The following is a 23,585-nucleotide window of genomic DNA, read 5'->3' as shown; positions in this document are numbered from 1 at the left end:
GAACAGCAAGGAGAGGGTACCGCAGGTGGGGGAAGTGGAGCTTTGAACAGGCAGGCGTATGTATGGTCCATCAGATCATTAGGCCAGGGGGTGAAACGCTCAGGATCCATGGATTGTGGCACGCGACTGATGTCCAGCGCGTGGCCACCTCCATCCGAAGGTGCTTCCGGGCAATTGTTGGGCAAATTAATTGGCTCCATCTCATCAGCCAGTCCTTGTGTTTATGGCGCATGCACAGAAAAAGGCACTCCCCTTCCGCTCCGCTGCTCCCCCCTCCCCCCCGACCTCCCTTCCCCCCCGTCCCTCCCTTGCCCCCCTCCCTTCCTTCCTCCTTCCCTCCCTCCCTTCCCTCCCCTCCTTTCCCCCCTCCCTTCCCTCCTTCCCCCCTCCCTTCCCCCCACCCTTCCCCCCACCCTTCCCCCCACCTTCCCCCCTCCCCCCTTCCCCCCTCCCTCCTCCGAAATGTATTTTCAGAGCAACTTACCTTGGAACAATCTCCTCTGTCTAATAAAAATGAAGCAAATGTCCAAAATGACGAAATAATTGAGATAAAATGCCCGACGAAACCTCTCCTCCTTCCATTTTCAAAAACTCGCGCCGAAGCTTTCGGAAGATTGACGCACATGTGCACACGGGCTCCGGTCATCTGCGCATGTGCTGCGGTCCGGAGTGCCAGGACCAGTTTGCGCATGCGCAAAGGCCACCTGGCGTGTTCCCCAAGGAAGATGACGTTACGCGATGACGTCATCTGCGCCTGCACAAACTGGTCCTGGCAATCCGGACCGCAGCGCATGCGCAGAGGGCCTGAGACCGTGTGCGCATGTGCGCACCGCGGCGCATCCTGATGACGTAGCGTTGTCATCAATCACTTTGTTCCTAATTACATGCTGTACCTACATACTAACCTTTTGTGATTCATGCACTCGGGCACCCAGATCCCTCTGCATCTCATAGCTCTGTAATCTCTTAATAGGGCAATTAGCCCCTATTGTGGAAACGGATTCAAATTTTTCTAAAGTTGCACTGCCCTCTTGCTGTGGAGGTTCAAGCCGTGAACCACTTGAGGCCTTTTGTTAAGTTTTCCGGTATTAAATCTCAGTGCTCAGATCTCCCCAAGCAGAAGGCATACCACTGCAGCCATTTCATGGAAACTGATGTCTCTGCCAATGTAGCTCTTGCTGCAATGCAAGGCATTACCCTCCTACTGAAGGTGCCTCCATGGCACCGCTGCTGCTCTTGCTGCTGGCCCCTTAGCAGCGCCTACACTGTGAAGGCGACCATGCGCCTCGTTGAATGGACTTCTCAATGCTGGAACTGGGCTGCCATCCCTAATTGGATGGGGATCCCGGAGGCTGCTTCTTAATTGGCCGCCTCTGGGACAATCATTTCTGACCACAGCCACTTTTGTGTTTCCCACCCGGAATTGAGGTCGACGTCGGAATCTTGAGCCATCCAGGAAAATGCATCTCAAAGACTCTCCACCCTGGAGGCCTTTTAGCTACTGTTTTTAGACAACATCCAGAAGGCCCTGCATCCCAGGGACATTCCTGCAGCAGCAGTTGGATTTCTATTCTAGATTCTGAGCACAATTCCTACCAACCAGTGAGTCTGGACCTGGGGAATACCAGACCAATGCTAATGATCTGAAGCTGGATATCCAGGTCAGACAAGAGTGGTCCACCTAAGATGCACCTAGGCACAGAGGGGGAGGTAAAATGGGGCCCTAAACTGCAACATACCAGAACAATCTGTAGCGCGTATGCTTGTTAATTGTTTGGGGATCATTGCACTGTGATGTTATATTTGTTTGGATTCAGAAAACCGTTAAATTATCAATAACCTTTATGAGCTGACTGGACTAAATTAGTTTTCTTTGACTTTCGGGAATTTTAAAACCAACCTGTTGGCTGCTCGAGGAACTCCGGCTCAGAGTTGATGAGCTGGAGTCTGAGCTTCGGACACTGTGACACATCAGGGAGGGGAGAGTTACCTGGACGCTGTGTTTCAGGAGGCACTCACACCCCTTAGATTAACTACCTTGAATTTGGCCAGCGATCAGGGATAGGAGGGTGTGACTATGAGTGAGGCAGGTAGAGGGATCCAGGAGGTAGTGCTGCAGGAGCCTCAGCCATTGTACTTGTCCAACAGGTTCGAGATTCTTGCTCCCTGTGTGGACGAGAGCAGGGACTGTAGGGAAGATGAGCAAACTGACCACAGCACCGTGGTACAGGGAGCCATTCAAGTGGGGGGAGAAAAGAGAAATGTAGTCGTAATCCGGGATAGTATAGTTAGGGGCATAGACACTGTTCTCTGTGGCCAGGATTGAGAGTCCTGAAGGCTCTGTTGCCTACCTGGTGCCAGGGTTCGGGATATCTCATCCAGGCTGCAGAGGAACTTGGAGTGGGAGGGGAAAGATCCAGTTGTCGTGGTCCATGTAGGTACCAACGATATAGGTGGAACGAGGTTAGAGGTTCTGCTGAGGGAATATGAGCAGCTAGGGTCTAAATTAAAAAGCGGAACCAAAAAGGTAATAATCTCCGGATTACCACCTGAGCCACGAGCAAATTGGCAAAGAGTCAATAAGATTAAAGACGTAAATGCGTGGCTCAAAGATTGGTGTGGGAGAAATGGGTTTGAATTCGTGGGGCATTGGCACCGGTACTGAGGAAGGAGGGAACTGTTCCAATGGGACGGGCTCCACTTGAATCATGCTGGGACCAGAGTCCTGGCGAATCGCATAACTAGGGCTGTAGATAGGGCTTCAAACTAAATAGTGGGGAGGAGGGTTCAGTTGCATGGAAAAACAGGAAGTTAAAGGAGAAGGTGGGAGTGCAGATTAGTGGTGAGGCTGATTGTTACCAAACTGCAAGAAGTATACTGGTTAAACCAGAAGAGAGAAATAATAAATAGGCAAATAAAGCATCAGTGCTGAGGGACAGGTTAGGGGGTACAGCCCAAATAAGAGTTCTATATACATATGCACGGAGTGTAAGGAATAAACTAGATGAGCTGCAGGCGCAAATTCAAATGGAAGGTTATGATGTGGTGGCCGTTGCAGAGACGTGGCTGCAGGATGGTCGGGACTGGGAACTAAATATACCTGGTTATAAAGTTTACAGGAGGGACAGGGAAAATGGCAGAGGGGGTGGAGTAGCCTTACTGATTAGAAATAATATCACCTCATTGGTAAGGGAGGATATAATGAGGGGAAAGCATCCAGTGGAGACCTTATGGGTGGAATTGAGGAACAGAAAAGGATCTAAAACTGTAATAGGTGTTGTGTATAGATCTCCTGCTAGCAGTTCTGAGGTGTTAGATTGTATAAATGCACAAATTAGGCAAGTGTGTAACAAAGGCAGAGTAGTATTACTGGGGGATTTTAACTTACACATAGACTGGGAGAGGCAGACTAGACCTGTCAGAAAGGTAGTGAATTTCTGGAATGTGTCAGGGATAGTTTCCTACAGCAATATGTCCTAGATGTAACAAGGGGACAGGCAATATTAGATTTAGTTATGAATAATGAGCCAAATTTAATTAGTAGCCTAACTGTGCGTTAACATTTATCAAATAGTGATCACAACATGATCGAATTCAAAGTAGCGTCTGAAAGTGAAAAGCACAAATCAGAGACCAGACTTTTAGACTTGGGTAAGGTTGACTTTACCGGGATGAGACAGAGACTGTCCACGGTAAACTGGGTAGATCTGTTAATGGGTCAAATGACTGAAGAACAGTGGGCAATATTTAAAGAAACAATTAACGGAATACGGAGCGAGTATATAACCCCTGAGAGGAAAAAGCTCCACTTCATGGAAAAAACAGCCATGGACAACTAAAGAGATTAGGGATAGCATAAAACAAAAAGAAACGGCTTACAAAAATGCAAAACGCAGCACAGATCCGGCCGAATGGGATCGATACAAAGACCAACAAAGGATCACAAAGCAGCTTATAAGAGCTACTAAAAGAGATTATGAAAGGAAACTTGCAAGGGACATCAAAATCAATAACAAGAAATGTTATAGTTACATAAAGGGAAAACGGGTGGTCAAGAGCAATGTAGGCCCACTAAAAGCTGAAAATGGAGATATTGTCATTGATAATGGGGAAATGGCAGACATGTTGAACAATTACTTTGCCTCAGTATTTACAGTTGAAAAGGAGGATAACTTGCCGAAAGTCCTGAAAAAATTAATAGCCGATAGGGGACAGGGACTTAATACAATTAATGTCAGTAAAACATCAGTAACAAGGAAATTAATGTAACTAAAGAGTGAGAAATCCCCAGGACCTGACAGTTTCCATCCGAGGGTGTTAAAGGAAGTAGGGGAGCACATTGTAGATGCCCTAACTATAGTCTTTCAGAGTTCCCTAGATTCAGGAGTGGCCCCTCTGGATTGGAAAGTTGCACATGTCACTCCACTTTTTAAGAAGGGTGAAAGGGGGAACCAAGGAAATTACAGACCAGTTAGCCTGACATCTGTAGTGGGGAAGTTGCTGGAGTCTATAATCAAGGATAGGGTGACTGAACACCTAGAAAAATTTCAGTTAATCAGGGACAGCCAGCATGGATTCATGACGGGAAGGTCATGCATGACAAATCTCATTGAATTTTTTGAAGAGGTGACTAAGGTAGTGGACAGGGGAATGTCTATGGATGTTATTTATATGGACTTCCAGAAGGCATTTGATAAAGTCCCACATAAGAGACTGTTAACTAAGGTAGAAGCCCAAGGGGTTGAGGGCAAATTATTGACATGGTCAGGATGTTGGTTGAGTAGTAGGCGACAGAGAGTGGGGATAACGGGTAAGTACCCCAATTGGCAGGATGTGACTAGTGGTGTCCCGCAGGGATCTGTGTTGGGGCCTCAATTATTCACATTATTCATTAACGACTTGGATGATGGCATAGTAAGTCATATATCCAAATTTGCTGATGATACAAAGTTAGGCGGCATTGTAGACAGTCTAGACGATAGCATAAAATTGCAAAGAGATATTGACAGACTAGGTGAGTGGGCAAAACTGTGGCAGATGGATTTCAATGCGGGCAAGTGTGAGATTATCCATTTTGGACCAAAAAAGGATAGAGCAGGGTACTTTCTAAATGGGAAGAGGTTAAGTACGGTGGATGTCCACAGAGACTTGGGGGTTCAGGTGCATAGATCTTTAAAATGCCACGAGCAAGTACAGAAAATAATCAAAAAGGCTAATGGAATGCTGGCCTTTATATCTAGAGGACTGGAATATAAAGACACAGAGGTTATGCTGCAGCTGTACAAAACCCTGGTTAGACCCCACTTGGGAGTACTGTGAGCAGTTCTGGGCACTACACCTTTGGAAGGATATATTGGCCTTGGTGGGAGTGCAACGTAGGTTTACAAAAATGATACCTGGACTACAGGGGTTAAGTTACGAGGAGAAATTACACAAATTAGGCCTGTTTTCACTAGAATTTAGAAGGTTAAGGGGTGATCTGATCGAAGTCTTCAAGATAGTAACAGGAAAAGACAGGCTAGATAAACTATTTCCACTGGTTGGAGATTCTATAACAAGGGGCATAGTCTAAAAATTAGGACTAGACCATTCAGGAGAGATGTTCGGAAGCACTTCTTCACGCAAAGGGCGGTAGAGGTTTGGAACTCTCTCCCACAAATAGCAGTTGAAGCTAGAACAGTTGTTAATTTTAAATCTGAGATAGATAGATTTTTGTTAAGCAAAGATATTAAGGGATATAGGCCAAAGGCAGGTATATGGAGTTAGGCCACAGATCAGCCATGATCTCATTGAATGGCGGGACAGGCTCAAGGGGCTGAATGGCCTACTCCTGTCCCTATCTTCCTATGTTCCTAACCTCGTTTACCTGTCTTCTAAACCGGTATTGTGAATTTATTGTTCAACAAACAGTCATTGTTCAAGATTTAATGCAGTTTTACATAATATGTAGAACATTTCCCTGTAGTATATTCTCTAACTGAATATTCAGCTTTACCCAGACATCATAAGACTAAGTCTATGTTGCTTTACAAAGGCAAATGTCTGTCAGTGTTTCATGCAATTTGAACTGGTATGTGCCAAAAAAGTGGACCATGACCTGGCAATTCCAAAGACTCTCATCTGGTTTTTGGGGTGTACATGTTGGTGGCCAGCTGGGAGGTTAAATCAGATGCAGAAACTCATCACTGGCACCAGTACTGGGGCATGGTGACCACATCTGGAGTATTGTGTACAGTACTGGTCTCCATATTTAAGGATGTAAATGCGTTGGAGGCAGTACGGAGAAGGTTTACTAGACTAATACCTGGAATGGGCGGGCTGTCTTATGAGGAAAGGTTGGGCAGGCTAAGCTTGTATCTGCTGGAATTTAGAAGAGTAACAGGCAATTGATTGAAACATAGAGAGAGAGAGGAGCACAGCTCAAGGAGCAGAAGTTAAAAAAGCACGCCAAATTACAGAGTCAGTGACAGAGAGAAAGAGAGAGGAGCACAGCCCGAGGAGCAGAAGTTAAAAAAGCACGCCAAATTACAGAGTCAGAGACAGAGAGGAGCATGGTCCGAGGAGCGGAGGTTGAAAAAGCATGCCAAATGACAAAGAGGAGCACAGCTCGAGGAGCAGACCTTCAAAAAGCATGCCAAATCACAGAGTTGGAGACAGAGAGAGAGGGGAGCATGGCCCAAGGAGCGGAGAGAGAGAGAGAGAGGAGCACAGCGGGAGCAGCAGGAGCGGAGCAGGGGAACAAATTGAAAAGTGACATCAGATGACGTCACAATCAACAGTGAGAACAGAGAAGAAGCTACCTGTTTGGTAAGTATCTGGTAATTGATTACGGTCCATTCTAATCCTAGCGTTTAAAATTGTAAAGGAACTAGTGCTAAGCTTAATCAAATATTAAAAGAAAAGGAATATAAAATGAATAATTGAATAAAATAATTAAGTAGTCAATTAAAACACATTAAGGATGGCAGGACAGGTGATGTGTCATAGCTGCAGCATGTGGGAGCTCCTGGATGCCAGTGTGATCCAGGGCAAACACATTTGCAGTAAGTGTTTGTGGCTCGAAAAGCTTCTGCTCAGAGTCATTGAACTGGAGCCCGAGCTGCAGACACTGCCACACATCAGGGAGGGGGAAAGTTACCTGACATTTTGTACCAGGAGGCGGTCACACCCCTTAAGATAGGGTCTTCTGATTTGGTCAGTGGTCAGGGACAGGTGAGTGTGGCTGCAGCTGAGGCAGGTAAGGGGACCCAGAGGGCAGGAGTGCAGGAGCCTCAGCCTTTGCAATTGTCCAACAGGTTTGAGGTTCTTTCAGCTTGTTGGAATGAGTGTGGGGGCTGCAGGGTGGATCAGCAACCTGACCATGGCACCATGGTATAGGAAGCCATTCAAGTGGAGGGAGGAAAATGGAATGTAGTGGTAGGAGGGGACAGTCTAGTTAGGGGGATTGACATTGTTCTCTGCAGCAAAGAGCGAGAATCCAGACAGCTGTGTTGCCTGCCCAGTGCCAGGGTCGGGACTCCAGCTCAGGGCTAGAGAGGAACTTACAGTGGGAGGGGGAGCATCCAGTCATCATGGTTCATGTAGGTACCAACGACATAGGCAGGACAAGGAAAGAGGTTCTGCATAGTCAGTATGAGGAACTAGGTGCCAAATTAAGAAGCAGAACCTCAAGGTAATAATCTCTGGATTATTACCTGAGCCACGTGCAAATTGGCATAGGGCAAGTAAGATTAGAGAAATGAAAGTGTGGCTCAAAGACAGGTGTGGCGCCAGTACTGGGGAAAATGGTGGCTGTACCGTTGGGATGGTCTACACCTGAACCGTGCTGGGGCTGGTGTTTTAGCGAGCCGCATAACTAGGGAAGTAGAGAGTATTTTAAACTGAGTAGTGGGGGCAAGGGATCAAATTTGGGAAGATATAGTAAATCAAGGAGTAGAGACAAGGCAAGAGAGAAAGCTATTAAAATGGGAAATGATAGACAGTGACAGGAAGGGACAGAGCGTACAAATCTAAGAGTAAATCAACAGATAAGGCTAGAGGTTACAAAAATAATAAAAGGACATAACTAAAGGCGCTGTATCTGAATGCACGTAGCATTTGAAACAAAATAGATGAATTGAGAGTGCAAATAGAAATAAATAAGTACGATCTGATAGCCATTACACAGACATGGCTGCAGGATGACATAGATTGGGACCTGAATATTGAAGGGTATATGGCATTTAGGAAGGAGAGGAAGCTAGGAAAAGGTGGAGGGGTAGCTCTTTTAATTAATGATAGTATTAGCGCCATAGAGAGGAATGACCTAAGTTCAGGAGACCAGGATGTAGAAGCAGTTTATGTAGAGATGAGAAATCATAAAGGCAAGACGTCACTTGTGGGAGTGGTGTACAGGCCACCTAACATTAACCACACTGTAGGACAGGGTATAAAGGAAGAAATAATTGCAGCTTGTCATAAAGGTACAGCGATAATTATGGGTGATTTTAACCTACATATAGACTGGAAAAATCAGATGGACAGAGGTAGCCTAGAAGAGGAGTACATAGAATGTTTTAGAGATCATTTCTTGGAACCATACGTTCTGGAGTCAACCAGAGAGCAGGCTATACTAGACCTGGTATTGTGCAACAAGATAGGAATAATTAATGACCTCATGCCCCTAGTTTCCAGCGATCATAATATGATTGAATTTTACATTCAGTTTGAGGGAAAGAAGAGTGAGTCCAAGACTAGTATTTTAAGCTTAAATAAGGGCAATTATGAGGGCATGAAAGCAGAGCTAGCTAAAGTGAACTGGCAAATCAGGTTAAGGGATATGTCAATAGAGATGCAGTGGCAGACATTTAAGGGGATATTTCAGAATACACAGAATAGATACATTTCAACAAGGAAGAAAAATTCCAAAGGTGGGACCCTCCATCCGTAGTTAACTAAAACAGTTAAAGAAAGTATCAAACTTAAACAAAAAGCCTATAATTGCGCAAAGGTGGGAGACAGGTCAGAAGATTGGACAGAATATCAAAAACAGCATTCCATTGATCCTTAGTCCATTCCATGTATTGTTAGCTAATTGTATGAATACATAGTTCCTGATATCAGCCCTAAATTAACATTTTACTAGTCTAAATCTTTGACCTCTTGTCCTACACTTGCAATGTAATTTATGGAATTTTACTTCTTTACCTTTTCCATACTATTTGCAATCTTTATATATCAAGAGGCAAGATCAGTATGGTGAGTGTAGAAATTTAAAATGTCACAATAATACAGTTGGGATGTTCATCTGTGGTTGGGAGCTTGCTAGGATAGGAATAAGGAAATTTGACTGCCATATGTTCATTTCCCAGAACAAACATCCTGACCTAGAAAAATAAAATATATTAAATACATTTTTGAGGGAAGGAGAAGGATGAAAAGAATAATGCATCAATTTGTTGGGATTATAATCGTACAAGTGATGCAAAAGCGTGTTTTGAGATGATTTATGTCAAAATGTCAGGTTTGTAACAAATAACTGGTGATATTTTGTGCTTTTCTGAAATTACTTTAAGACAATGGTGATGTTGATCATGACTTTGAAGGCTTATTTATACTCCACAAATTGACTGGAGGGCGAACTGCTCTAGAGTTTTTGGATTTGGAGAGCGATTTACACTGTCTCTTCCAAACTAGATCCTAACTTCTTGGTGTTGAAATTAGTTTCATTAGTCACTATATTTCTTATAACTGACTGCTTAAGTGTAGGGAAATAGTTAAATTAAAACTTGGAATAATTACATATTAAAATAAAAGTTCTGAATCACTTTAACAATATATTCGGAAAATCTTGGACCACATGCTCAATGAATGTGTTAACTGCACCTACTTTGTTACTTTTGACTCAAACTGTGGAAAACTGTTAAGATAGTAACAAACATCACATTTGTGTGCCTCATATAGGAAATGGCAGACATGTATACAATAGCGGCTGAGTTTGCACGGAATGTACAACAGCATTATAAGACCAGAATTTCGGCCAAGGTATACCATTCCTGTAACCTTGTTGATCTTTTTCTACTGGAAGGATGGGGCCTGGTAACGCTTCTCCCAGCAGCTAAACTTCATACATTGTGGGTTGCCCTTTGATAGTCAAAGTAGTCTATTTCTTACTAATCGCTGCCAACTGCAGTGACATTTTATTGATATTATTACCCACCCCCACCAACAATTCATAAAGTACATGATAAGTACATATATTGGATAACTGTACTTAAGATCTTGGTCGATTAAATGGCTTGATTATAAATTGTTCTTAATATTAAATAAATCTTATTTGGGAGTTTCCAGTGAATGTAATGTAATGTAATATGTATAATAATGTATAATGTAAGACATTATAAAATGTCTTCATTTTAATTTTCTTAAATCTCTTTCAGGTCCTGTTTAAAATGTTTCTTGGAAGTGCAAACTTTGGAGAAGCTGCTTATTTCATTTCTACACTGGGTTTCTTCAACTTAATTTTCATATCATCTGCACCAGTTATACTGTATTTTACGAAGGTGGAGTACTGGTCCTCATTTTCTGCTTTGCCTTGGGTTTACCTCTGTGGTGTTGCTGGGCTTTGGTTAGGTATGTGATTTGAATCCTTCTTTAACATACTTTAGAAAACTATTTCATTCTTTACGCCTATTCTGAAATAACAAAACAACTCCTATATAACCTAAATTATAATCTCCTTCACGTCATTTGTTTTTAGTTTTAATTGCACATTTACATTACTTTTGATGAATGAGATTTTGTGACTTTTAGTGCATAATTCAGTGTAATTTTAGAGAATAATTGTCATGGAGCACATTTGCATTAAACAACATTCTAAATCTGCTGCATTTTTTGTATATTACTAGCTGTTTCACATGAGGAATGATTAGGGCCCTAAGAGATTGTTTTTAACTCCCTTTATTAATCATAAAGCTCATGCTAACATTTGTCATGTCTATTTTCTTAAGTTAAAATGTACAAAATTGTCCCTAAGCTCCCTCTATTAAATATCCAGTCATGTGTTAATTTTCTGATATAGAATAATTATTTTGTAAATAAAAGCCAAAAATGTTCAAAACTTTCAGCAAGTGAGGCAGCATCTGTGGAGAAACATACTTAACATTTCAGATTGATGACTCCTGTCAACAGTGATAACACTTCAAAAGTAACTAATTAACCATGGGGAACACAGATGTCCTGAGGGCAGGAAAGATACTATCTAAATGCAAGTTCTTTCGTTGTTTATATGTGCAAAGTATTTAATTTTATTGGATAGAGGCATGCTCATCCTTTAATTTGAATAGTTGCCTCTCAATTCACAGCTATGGACAAATATTGCAGATAGAAAAGACCTGGGCCCTGAAAATCCCTTGGGGCGGTGGGGGTGAGGGATGGTGGTGGTGTGGTGGGGTGCTTCCTGGGGTAGGTATTGGGATGCGCCAGCACACAGCTGCTTCTGCTGACCCTGTTGACGTTGACAGGGTGCAAGTGCAGTGGGCAGAATAAGTAGGTCTTTGGCATTGTAGGGATGTCACCAAAGTTCCCAGAAAGACCAGTGAGAAACTAGGGAGGTGGGGTGGGGATGCCAGGTTCTGCCTGCTCCTAGATCCCCATACAAAGGATGTTGCTTCAATCTCCACAAAGATTTCTGGACCCTCAGATGGTACTCATTTTTTGTCCAGGTATGCTTGGACAGACCAGGTGAACCTGTGCTGATGGTATGTTGGATACTAATTGAGGATCCAGGAAAGGGAACGTCTGAAAATGCGAGCCCAAATCTTTGGTCCCACCCCCTTACATCGATTGTCTTCTAAGGACAAGCAGGCGTTCTGCTCCCACAGTTTTCAGCCATTCCTTCCAAACCTACCATGAAAATCCACCAGAGTGGCTACAGGTCCTTGGTTCTTTGGTTTTGCCCAGGTCTTACTCATTCTTAATAGACTGGATTTTACTGTCGGCAGCTAATGAACAACACTCACGGTTCATTACACTTATCTTCTGTGGGCTTTTGGAATGCGATTTGCAGTTATTAGAGACCTAAACAGTACAGCTCCCTCTACTGTGGATCTGTGACTTGTGTGAATAGGGCAAGCAAAGGTGTGTCTCCTCAACGAATCAGATTGAAGAATCTCTACTGAGATACACAGGGCTAATTAAGACCTATTAACAGAATGTTCACTACCTTTGATTGTGGCACGCAGCCCAGCACTAAATGCAGTGCTGATTGCCTGCATGCTTAGCAGGGAACCCAGGTTTGTGTGAGGTTAGCATCATTGAAGCTAGCCTGCACTTCTTAAAGTTACCCTGCACCTCTTAAATAAGAAGTGTATTCTGGCTGCAGCAAAGGCTAGAACTGTTTGTGGAAGAGTTTCTTATAAGGAAGAAAGAAGAGCTGTGGGGTAACAGGTCAGAGAGAGGCCTCCCAGGCTCTCTGATGGAGCGCTGGTGGCCCAAGTGCAAGAAGTGGGAAGGAATGAGATCCAAAATGGCAAATTGGGTGCCAAATCAGCGTTAGACATTGACTAACATCACCATCCTTCCAACAATAATTAAAATCTGAAGGAGACATTACATTTTAGAAGTAAATCTGCAGTGCCAGAGAGGTTGTTTGCCAGTAATTAAGACTTACCACACCATTAAAAATTCATTTACACTTGAATGGACAAGCCCTAACTTTTTCTACTGTGTTTAATGGGTAACTAGTAGGTAAGTAGCACAATTTCAGATCCTTCATGTGATTGAATGCCAAGTCTCTTGGTGAGATACTGTTAGAATTAAGTTTGTGGAGGAGCAGGCCAAACTGGATAGCAACTTCCTGATTTCCATGTTTAACTACGCATATGCAGTCGCTGGAACTTGCTATCTGATTTACTCCTTATTATGGTGAACACTGATAGCCTCATTGTTATTCTCATTACAAAATCTGGGCCAATATATTTTTATCTACTAAGATCTAAATTTCACCAAGAATGTTTTGACTGAGAGAAAAGAGTTTCCACAGGTTGAAACAGAAGGAATTATTATTGACTTGGGCAGGAATCCATTGCTGCTGTTCCCATTGCTGATACTGGGCTGTGGCCATGGACCAATTATGTTCTTCATGAAGATTAATATTGACCCTCATTAAGTTGGGTTTGTTTTCTTGAAATCCATGCCCATTGAAACTAAAATTCAGATCAATTTCCAAAGCCAAGTTGCTATCTATTTAGCCAATGAAATAACTATCTGATATGTCCATAAACAGTAGATCATATTGATTTCCCTAAGAATGAAAATGGTGGAAAGAATTTACCAAAATTTAAGTATCTGTCTAATTTTCTTTCTTTGTACAGCCTTCAATATTCTTGTGAACGTTGGTGTTGTATTAGCATATCCTATACTCATTTCTATTGGAACTGTACTGAGCGTCCCTGGAAATGCAGGTAATTTTGTTTTCTTCACTGTGCATTGCTCTCCTGCTCTTTCACTGCAGAATAAAAGTATCAAATGTTTTTCCTATGCTCTTCTTACTAAAGTATTACACTTGTGATAAAACAACAACGTAGATTTTTCCTTCACTGTCTGGGTAGTAATCTGGCCGAAGAGAATTGCCCTCCCTTTATAGAACCCAGCTGGTTTTCATTCCATTGAGCAGGATATCACTGGTTTGATGTGCATGGATGCTCACTGAGCTAGATAGATTGCTGGACTTTTCCATTTTGCAGTCACAATGCTGCTTGGCCTTTTACGTCTTCAGTATATCATTCACTTGGATAAAAACATGGTTGAAAACTGTGAAGTTCTTCCTAGTTTTGTTTATTCTTTTAGATTTCCACAATTCTTGTATCCAATTGCCTAATCCATTTGTAATAGTTATAGCTAACTCTAGCTGAAAAATGCCATTAAAGGCATCCAGCTGCTACTATTTCTATTCACGAGTCCACTTACTATTTTCTCCACAATGCTTCCCTCCCCCACCCCCACCCCCACCCCACAACCACCACCACCCCCACCTCCTTACCCTTCCTGGAGATGGTTCCATGGTTCACATCAAACAAATGGCTGTTCTTAATCTGTAAGCCTTAACTGTGATTGTTTAAAGCCTGGCTCGGGTATAAAATTAAAACCCCACCCGGGCCGGGCCCGACCCGACCACAACCAACCCGAACCCGAGTCTTATAATTTTTTTCGCGCCCGACCCGACCCGATCTGACACGAATATCCGTCATCCGTTCTGGAAGCAGGCTATTCCTGCAGATGGAGTTGTGGGGAATTATGGGTGAGCCTGATCCCGTGACTTCCTGGAAGCAACACCGTCCAGCCTGACCCGACCTGAGCCCGAATGCTGGACTTGGAATATAGACCCGACCCAACCCGAACCTGACACATGTAGCCGGGTCTGGTCGGGTTCGGGTCGGATAGTCATGTTTTATGATTGTTAGTTAGATCATAAAAAATAAGAGCAGAAGTAAGCCATTTGGCTCCTCTGCCATTCAATAAGATCATGACTGATCTGATTGTGGCCTTAACTCCACTTCCCTGCCTGCCCCCATAACCCTTTACTCCCCTGTAGATCAAAAATCTGTCTAACTCAACCTTGAATATATTCAATGACCCAGCCTCGAATGCTTTCTGGGGAAGAGAATTCCAAAGATTAACGACTGTCTGAGAGAAGAAATTTCTCCTCATCTCCATCTTAAATGGGGGACCCCTTATTTTGAAACTGTTCCACTTAGTTCTAGATTCCCCCACAAGGGGAAACATCCTCTCAGCATCTACCCTGTCAAGCCCCCTCAGAATTTTATATATTTGAACAAGATCACCTCTCATTCTTCGAAACTCCAATAAATATAGACCCAACCTGCTCAACCTTTCCTCATCCCAGGAATCAGCCTAGTGAAGCTTCTCTGAACTGCTTCCAATGCAAGTATATCCCACCTTAAGTGAGAAGACCAAAACTATATGCAATACTCTAGCTGTAGTCTCATCAGTTGAAGCAAGACTTCCCTGTTTTTATATTCCGTCCCCCTTGCAATAAATGCCTACATTCCATTTGCCTTCCTAATTACTTGCTGTACCTGCATGTTAATTGTTTGTAATTCATGTACAAGGACATCCAGATCCCTCTGACCTGCAGCATTCTGCAGTCTCTCTCCATGTAAATAATATTCTGCTTTTCTATTCTTCCCGCCAAAGTGGAGAACCTCACATTTTCCCACATTATGCTCCATCTGCCAAATTTTTGCCCACTCAATTAACCTGTCTATATTTCTTTGCAGACACTTTGTGTGCTCCTCACAGCTTGCTTTCCTACCTCAGCTAGCATAAAAGTAACACGACTACAATTGACATCAATGACTCTGGATTAGGGAATAGAAAATACAACGGAAAGAGTTCCAGCACCAAATAGCTATCAGTGGCTTCTGCTTGAAAGTTATATGTAGATGCTGGGTGAGCTCAGCTGTCCACATTCAAACAGAAAAAATGGCCAAAAAACATGCACCAAACGAAATGCAACTAAAGCAAACCAAAAGTCAAAAAAGTAATACAGCACATTCAGCCCCAATGCAGTTAAATATAAATATATTCCTTTGTGAGGAAGATCAAAAGTAAGTTTGAAAATCCACTTCTTTAAAACAACCCTTTAGTGGTTGTTATGAACACTAAACTTTGTAACAAAATTGCTTTTTAAAAACTGCGATTTTTAGAAGTTTACGGTAAGAGTCAGAGAAGTCAGGTGACCTAACGTCCACTCTACTTAAAGAAAAGACAGAAATCTTGGTTTCCAGGACAACAGAGAACACAGATCAAAGACTTTTTTTTTGAGAAACAGAGACGACCGAGGGATAACACCTGAAGAACAATGGGTTTCATCCTCCCAGTCTTTTGGATTGTAAACAAAGAGTCAGTGATTCTGGGGATGCAAATACGCATGGCAGCTGCTAACACCTGGAAACAATGAAAAGCCCGGGTGGTGCTGCTGAAACCAAACTTACGGACTTTGCATATTGGAAAAGGACAATGTGCTTTTGACTTTTGATTTCAGATAGATTTAACAGATTTTCTGAAGGCAAAGGAGCCCAGCAGTTGCAGCCTCAGAGCAGACTGTAAGAAAGGAAGACAATCAGCACTGGCAGCCTCAAGGGAGAGAGAGGGGGAATCCCTCCTCTCAGAGAAGCCTGATACAGCGAAAGGCTATGAAGACTTGAACATGTTTTGAAAGTTGAAGTTTGCGGAGAAGGAAAAGACAAACAGAATCACCAGGGATCACTTTATTCGTGGACGTCCAGGTTGAAAGTGCACTGAGAAGTGAGCGAAGAGGACATTGACTGTTGGAAAGGTCTAGAGATCCAACCAATTGCAACTGGAAGGAGTTTGGGACTTACAACCACAAATATTTTGCCACCAAAGTGTGGTGTGAGGTTTTCAAGTGCTTTAAAAAGTAAAGAAAATACCTTTCTTTGTAATTTGAGGTATCGACTAGTTACAGAGTACTATTTATTTAAAGGAGATTTCATTTAATAAAAGCAAAATACTGCGGATGCAGGAAATCTGAAATAAAAACAAGAAATGCTGGAAATACTCAGCAGGTCTGGCAGCATCTGTGGAGAGAAGCAGAGTTAATGTTTCAGGTCAGTGACCCTTCTTCAGAACTGGCAAATATTAGAAATGTAAAAGGTTATAAGCAAGTAAAGCGGGGGTGGGGCAAGAGATAACAAAGGAGAAGGTGCAGATAGGACAAGGTCACAGAATAGCTGACCAGAAGGCCGTGGAGCAAAGGCAAACAATATGTTAATGGTGTGTTGAAAGACAAAGCATGAGTACAGATAGGGTGTTAACGGACTGAAAATTGAACAGCCGCAAGTACAAACATGAAAAAACACAGTGGGTAAGCAAACTGAACAAACTAAGATGAAATAAAATAAAATAAACACAAAAAAAATTTTAAAAAGGAAAAAGAAAAAAAAAACTAAAAATAAAATGGGGGGCCCATCATGCTCAGAAATTATTGAACTCAATGTTCAGTCCGGCAGGCTGTAGTGTGCCTAATCGGTAAATGTGATGCTGTTCCTCGAGCTTGCGTTGATGTTCACTGGAACAGTGCAGCAATCCCAGGACAGAGATGTGAGCATGAGAGCAGGGGGGAGCGTTGAAATGGCAAGCAACTGGAAGCTCGGGGTCATGCTTGCGGACTGAGAGGAGGTGTTCCGCAAAGCGGTCACTCAGTCTGCGTTTGGTCTCCCCAATGTAGAGGAGACCACATTGTGAGCAGCGAATACAGTATACTACATTGAAAGAAGTACAAGTAAATTGTTGCTTCACCTGAAAGGAGTGTTTGGGGCCTGGGACAGTGAGGAGAGAGGAGGTAAATGGGCAGGTATTACACCTCCTGCGACTGCAGGGGAAGGTGCCATGGGAAGGGGACGAGGTGGTGGGGGTAATGGAGGAGTGGACCAGGGTGTCATGGAGGGAACGATCCCTTCGGAATGCTGACAGGGGAAGGGAGGGGAAGATGCATTTGGTAGTGGTAATAATTATATTATTATTGGGGATTTCAAATAGTTTAGTTGTTATAATAAAAGTCTTAAAATGTGAAATCTTGTGTAATTCTTTAAATTGGTCTGGGGTTCATATCTCGTATTTTAATGTTAATGGTCTCATTGAGGTCGTAACAGTGGTGATGAGGCATTTCTGGAGCGAAGCATAGAAAATATAGGGGTAGGAAAGAGGCTCTGACTTTACTGCATGTGCCTGAATTGTCAGCTTTTCTGTCAGAGGCCAGTCAGGAGATGCAGAGCAGCGCAGCCCTGGTGCACTTTTAAGGTAATGAGTTTTCCATTTCTTTACGATCATCCACGGGACACAAGCACAACCATAGCAGCAAAAACTTTCCTTTAATTGCTAGTTCAGGCATCTTTCTTCAACTGTAATACCCATAATAAAGGCCATGTGAACCTATTTGTCTCAATTCATTCAATTTAAAAATTATCTTGGCATTTATGTTTAGAATCAGAGAATGGTTACAGCATAGAAGGTGGCCATTTGCCAGCTCTCCAAGAGCAAATCAGTTCACCTCACTCCCTAGTCCTTTCCCTGTAGCCCTGCAATTTTTTTCTCTTCAGTTGCTTAGACAATTCCCTTTTGAAAGCTACAATTTAATCTGGCTCCACCACACTCTCAGACAGTGCATTTCAGATCCTAACCACACGCTGCATAAACATTTTTTTCCTCAGGCCACCATTGGTTCTTTTGCCATTCACCTTATATCGGTGTCATCTGGTTTTTGACCCTTCAGCCAATGGGAACAGATTTTCTCTATCTACTCTGTCTAGACCCCTCATGATTTTGAACACCTCTATCAAATCTCCTCTCCACCTTCTTCTCTAAGGAGAACAGTCCCAGCTTTTCCAATCTACCCACGTAACTGAAATCCCTCATCCGTGGATCCATTCTCATAAATCTTTTCTGCACAATCTCTAAATCCTTCATATTCTCCCTAAAGTGTGGTGCCCAGAATTGGGCAAAGTACTTCAGTTGTGGCCGAACCAGTGTTTTATAAAGACTCATCACAACTTCCTTGCTTTCATACTCTATGCCTTGTTTATAAAGCCCAGGATCCCGTATGCCTTTTTAACCATTTTCTCAACTTGCCCTGCCACTTTCAATGATTTGCGTACATGTACCCCCACATCTCTCTGTTCCTGCACCCCTTTAGAATTGACCCCCTTGTTCTTCCTACCAAAATGAATTCACACTTCTCTGAATTAAATTTCCAGCCATGTGTCCGCCCATTTCACCAGCCTGTCTATGTTCTCTTGAAGTTTATCACTATCCTCACAGTTCACAATACTTCCAAGTTTTGTGTCATCTGCAAATTTTGAAATTGTGCCCTGTGCACCCAAGTCTAGATCATTAATATATATCAAGAAAATCAATGTTCCTCGTACTGACCCCTGGGGAGCCCCACTGTATGCCTTACTCTAGTCCAAAAAACAGCTGTTCACCACTACTCCCTGTTTCCTGTTACTCAGCCAACTTTGTATCTAAGCATTGTCCCTTTTATTCCATAAGCTTTAACTTTGTTGGCAAGTCTATAATGTGGCACTTTATTAAATGCCTTTTGGAAGTCCACCACATCAACCACATTACCCTCATCAACCCTTTCTGTTACCTCATCAAAAAATTCAATCAAGTTAGTTAACACAATTTGCCTTTAACAAGTCCATGCTGGCTTTCCATAATTCATCCTCACTTATCCAAGTGACTGTTAATTTTATCCCAAATTATAATTTCTAAAAGCTTTCCCACCACTGAGGTTAAACTGACTGGTCTATAGTTGTTGGGTTTATCTTTAGATCCTTTTTTCAACAAAGGTGTAACATTTGCAATTCTCCAGTCCTATGGCATGACACACGTGTCTAAGGGAGATTGGAAGATTATTGCCAATGCCTCCGCAATTACTTCCTTCAGTATCCTCAGATGCATCCTATATGGTCCTGGTGACTTATCAACTTTAAGTATAAGTTTAGTAAAATAATTTCCTATAATTATATCATAAAAAGATATTGCCGAAAATAGAGATGTTGTTGAAGCTTTTCATTTATTACTATTACTATTTTAAATTCTAAAACTATGACTTTAAAGATAACTATTACTTGTATAGACTGGTATCTTGTTAAGAATTTAAAGAATAAATAAAAATATAAGAAAGCAAAGCATGTAGAATCTACTCAACTGTGAGCACTGCCGATCCTAGCCAGCCCAACATTCACTTTCAAAGCTCATGCATGAAGAATGGTGACTCGAATGAGACAGTAGAGGGCAACTATAACCCGTGGAATCATACCTCACCACAAAGGCAGTGAAGAGAAGAGGGAAGAAAATTGGCCGAAAGCAAGACAAAAAAGTGTCCTTTAGATACAACTTGTAGTTATATAGCTTCTTATGATTCAATAACTGTCCCAAAGCATTTCATAGCTTTGAATTAGAAGTTAGCAGTAGAAAACAGGAACAGATTTGGGGATATGGTGAAGGCAAGTTTGAAGTTGTAAAATGGAAGGTCTGTGAAGGTGGAAAGAGCTGAAGCAAGTCATTAAATTTTCACAGTTAGTTTGCATTGCAAAATACCACATTAAGACATACAAGAATCCATGACACAGTAAAAGTAAAAATGTTAATAGTTCCTAGCCTGCCCTCACGTAAGTTATTGGGGCAGAGAGTTGTGTGCTACCAGGTCGCAGGCAAAACCTCATTTCATGTGTAACATTTAAACTCTAACCAGGAAGTGTGGGAAAAATGGCCTTGACCTGGTCCAAGATGCAGGTACATCGATGCAAAAAGTCATGCCAAATATTGTGACAAGCATTCCTGCCCTTAATTTGAATAGACTATTGGTGCATGACAAGCTTGGCTGCAGAGCTTGGCTAGGAGCACACTTACCTAGGAAGTACACAATCTGACAACAGCTCTTAAGGGAATGCACTAAAGGGAATTTGCGGTGCCTGTAAAGTGGACTAACTGCGACAGTGACACTTTGGAAACCTGCAGAGAATCACCTCAGCCTAGATAGCTCAGCATCTGTTTGCTGTTCTTTGCTGTCTTCACCTTCTGGAAAATGTGTGCCATAAAGCTATGACACATTGAAGAAGTGTGTGTAAATGGGCATTGGTTGTGCTCACTGCTTGAAAAGCTACTTCCCAAAGGAAGCAGCATTTCCTATACTTGCATTCTGCTAAGAGAAAGCCACCCAACATTTCTTCTTTAATGTGGTCTCTGTGGAACACTGTTGAATGAAATCATCATAGATGTGCGGCTCTGACTGTCTGCAGATTTGCTGCTTCACATTCCTACATTACAATAGTGAATTGCTATGAAGTGCTTTGGGAGCCCATGAAGGACCTTTATAAATGTAACTTTCTATGGGACAAGCTATCCCTGATCCATATGTTGTCAGCTGGTTATTATGAAGTACATGGCTCTATGGCAGCTTGTCGAAGCACAGCACTCGAGCCAAGTGTCCTTTGACATGTCCAGTTTATGTGGAGGGATCTATAAACACAGGACAGTGACATATGTGCCAAAACATTTCACATTGCATTTGTATTTGTTGATTCTTCATGAGTTCCTCTTTCTCATCGATTTAAGAATGCCAAAGGCATACTCATTGTCAGTTCTTTGTACTTTCTTTTTCTTTCTTTTGGGCCTCCTTATCTCGAGAGACAATGGATACGCGCCTGGAGGTGGTCAGTGGTTTGTGAAGCAGCGCCTGGAGTGGCTATAAAGGCCAATTCTGGAGTGACAGGCTCTTCCATAGGTGCTGCAGAGAAATTTGTTTGTTGGGGCTGTTGCACAGTTGGCTCTCCCCTTGCGCCTCTGTCTTTTTTCCTGCCAACTACTAAGTCTCTTCGACTCGCCACAATTTAGCCCTGTCTTTATGGCTGCCCGCCAGCTCTGGCGAATGCTGGCAACTGACTCCCACGACTTGTGATCAATGTCACACGATTTCATGTCGCGTTTGCAGACGTCTTTATAACGGAGACATGGACGGCCGGTGGGTCTGATACCAGTGGCGAGCTCGCTGTACAATGTGTCTTTGGGGATCCTGCCATCTTCCATGCGGCTCACATGGCCAAGCCATCTCAAGCGCCGCTGACTCAGTAGTGTGTGTAAGCTGGGGGTGTTGGCCGCTTCAAGGACTTCTGTGTTGGAGATATAGTCCTGCCACCTGATGCCAAGTATTCTCCGAAGGCAGCGAAGATGGAATGAATTGAGACGTCGCTCTTGGCTGGCATACGTTGTCCAGGCCTCGCTGCCGTAGAGCAAGGTACTGAGGACACAGGCCTGATACACTCGGACTTTTGTGTTCCGTGTCAGTGCGCCATTTTCCCACACTCTCTTGGCCAGTCTGAACATAGCAGTGGAAGCCTTACCCATGCGCTTGTTGATTTCTGCATCTAGAGACAGGTTACTGGTGATAGTTGAGCCTAGGTAGGTGAACTCTTGAACCACTTCCAGAGCGTGGTCGCCAATATTGATGGATGGAGCATTTCTGACATCCTGCCCCATGATGTTCGTTTTCTTGAGGCTGATGGTTAGGCCAAATTCATTGCAGGCAGACGCAAACCTGTCGATGAGACTCTGCAGGCATTCTTCAGTGTGAGATGTTAAAGCAGCATCGTCAGCAAAGAGGAGTTCTCTGATGAGGACTTTCCGTACTTTGGACTTCGCTCTTAGACGGGCAAGGTTGAACAACCTGCCCCCTGATCTTGTGTGGAGGAAAATTCCTTCTTCAGAGGATTTGAACGCATGTGAAAGCAGCAGGGAGAAGAAAATCCCAAAAAGTGTGGGTGCGAGAACACAGCCCTGTTTCACACCACTCAGGATAGGAAAGGGCTCTGATGAGGAGCCACCATGTTGAATAGTGCCTTTCATATTGTCATGGAATGAGGTGATGATACTTAGTAGCTTTGGTGGACATCCGATCTTTTCTAGTAGTCTGAAGAGACCACGTCTGCTGACGAGGTCAAAGGCTTTGGTGAGATCAATGAAAGCAATGTAGAGGGGCATCTGTTGTTCACGGCATTTCTCCTGTATCTGACGAAGGGAGAACAGCATGTCAATAGTCGATCTCTCTGCACGAAAGCCACACTGTGCCTCAGGGTAGACGCGCTCGGCCAGCTTCTGGAGCCTGTTCAGAGCGACTCGAGCAAAGACTTTCCCCACTATGCTGAGCAGGGAGATTCCACGGTAGTTGTTGCAGTCACCGCGGTCACCTTTGTTTTTATAGAGGGTGATGATGTTGGCATCGCGCATGTCCTGGGGTACTGCTCCCTCGTCCCAGCACAGGCATAGCAGTTCATGTAGTGCTGAGAGTATAGCAGGCTTGGCACTCTTGATTATTTCAGGGGTAATGCTGTCCTTCCCAGGGGCTTTTCCGCTGGCTAGGGAATCAATGGCATCACTGAGTTCCGATTTGGTTGGCTGTATGTCCAGCTCATCCATGACTGGTAGAGGCTGGGCTGCATTGAGGGCAGTCTCAGTGACAGCATTCTCCCTGGAGTACAGTTCTAGGTAGTGCTCAACCCAGTGGTCCATCTGTTTGCGTTGGTCAGTGATTATGTCCCCCGATTTAGATTTGAGGGGGGTGATCTTCTTGATGGTTGGCCCAAGAGCTCTCTTCATGCCATCATACATTCCTCTGATGTTTCCGGTGTCTGAGGCCAGCTGAATATGACTGCATAGGTGTTGCCAGTAGTCGTTTGCGCAACGCCTAGCTGTTCTTTGTGCAGTACTTCTGGCTGCTTTAAGTGCTGCGGATGTTAAATCGCTGGGGGCTTTCTTGTAGTTCAAAAGTGCAATGCGCTTAGCGGCTATGACAGGTTCCAGCTCTTCATTATGAGATTGAAACCAGTCTGCATTTCTCTTCGCACTTTTGCCGTAGGTGGTCAAAGCTGACTCATAGATGGCGTCTCTGATGTGGGCCCACTTGGTCTCAGCATCCCCTGTGGGAGTGTTTTGAAGGGCTGTTACAAGTGAATTTAGAAATTTTTGTAACAGCTGTGGGTGAGAAATTCTGCTCGTGTTGA

The 23,585-nt window shown here is 43.2% G+C and overlaps 1 protein-coding gene and 1 long non-coding RNA gene across 3 annotated transcripts in view; one reads left to right on the top strand and one right to left on the bottom strand.

The window, feature by feature from the left end:
- Positions 1–23,585, bottom strand: part of LOC137373811 (uncharacterized) — a 53,153-nt gene that overhangs the window by 16,071 nt on the left and 13,497 nt on the right. The window contains exon 3 of one of the 2 annotated variants that reach the window (XR_010975706.1): positions 5,969–9,365. The exons of the other annotated variant lie outside the window; for it this stretch is intronic. This is a non-coding gene — a long non-coding RNA (uncharacterized lncRNA). Of the gene's footprint in view, positions 1–5,968; positions 9,366–23,585 lie in introns of those variants that run through there. 2 annotated transcript variants of the gene reach the window in all.
- slc35f4 (solute carrier family 35 member F4) overlaps positions 1–23,585 on the top strand; it is a 210,542-nt gene that overhangs the window by 181,133 nt on the left and 5,824 nt on the right. The window contains exons 5-6 of the mRNA XM_068039212.1: positions 10,419–10,611; positions 13,353–13,442. Of these exons, the coding sequence (XP_067895313.1) occupies positions 10,419–10,611; positions 13,353–13,442 (283 nt within the window). The remainder of the gene's footprint in view (positions 1–10,418; positions 10,612–13,352; positions 13,443–23,585) is intronic.

The sequence above is a fragment of the Heterodontus francisci genome, chromosome 9 (genome assembly GCF_036365525.1).
Source record: "Heterodontus francisci isolate sHetFra1 chromosome 9, sHetFra1.hap1, whole genome shotgun sequence".
In the NCBI taxonomy this organism is placed as follows: Eukaryota; Metazoa; Chordata; class Chondrichthyes; order Heterodontiformes; family Heterodontidae; genus Heterodontus; species Heterodontus francisci.
This window is presented reverse-complemented; position numbering and strand designations above follow the sequence as displayed.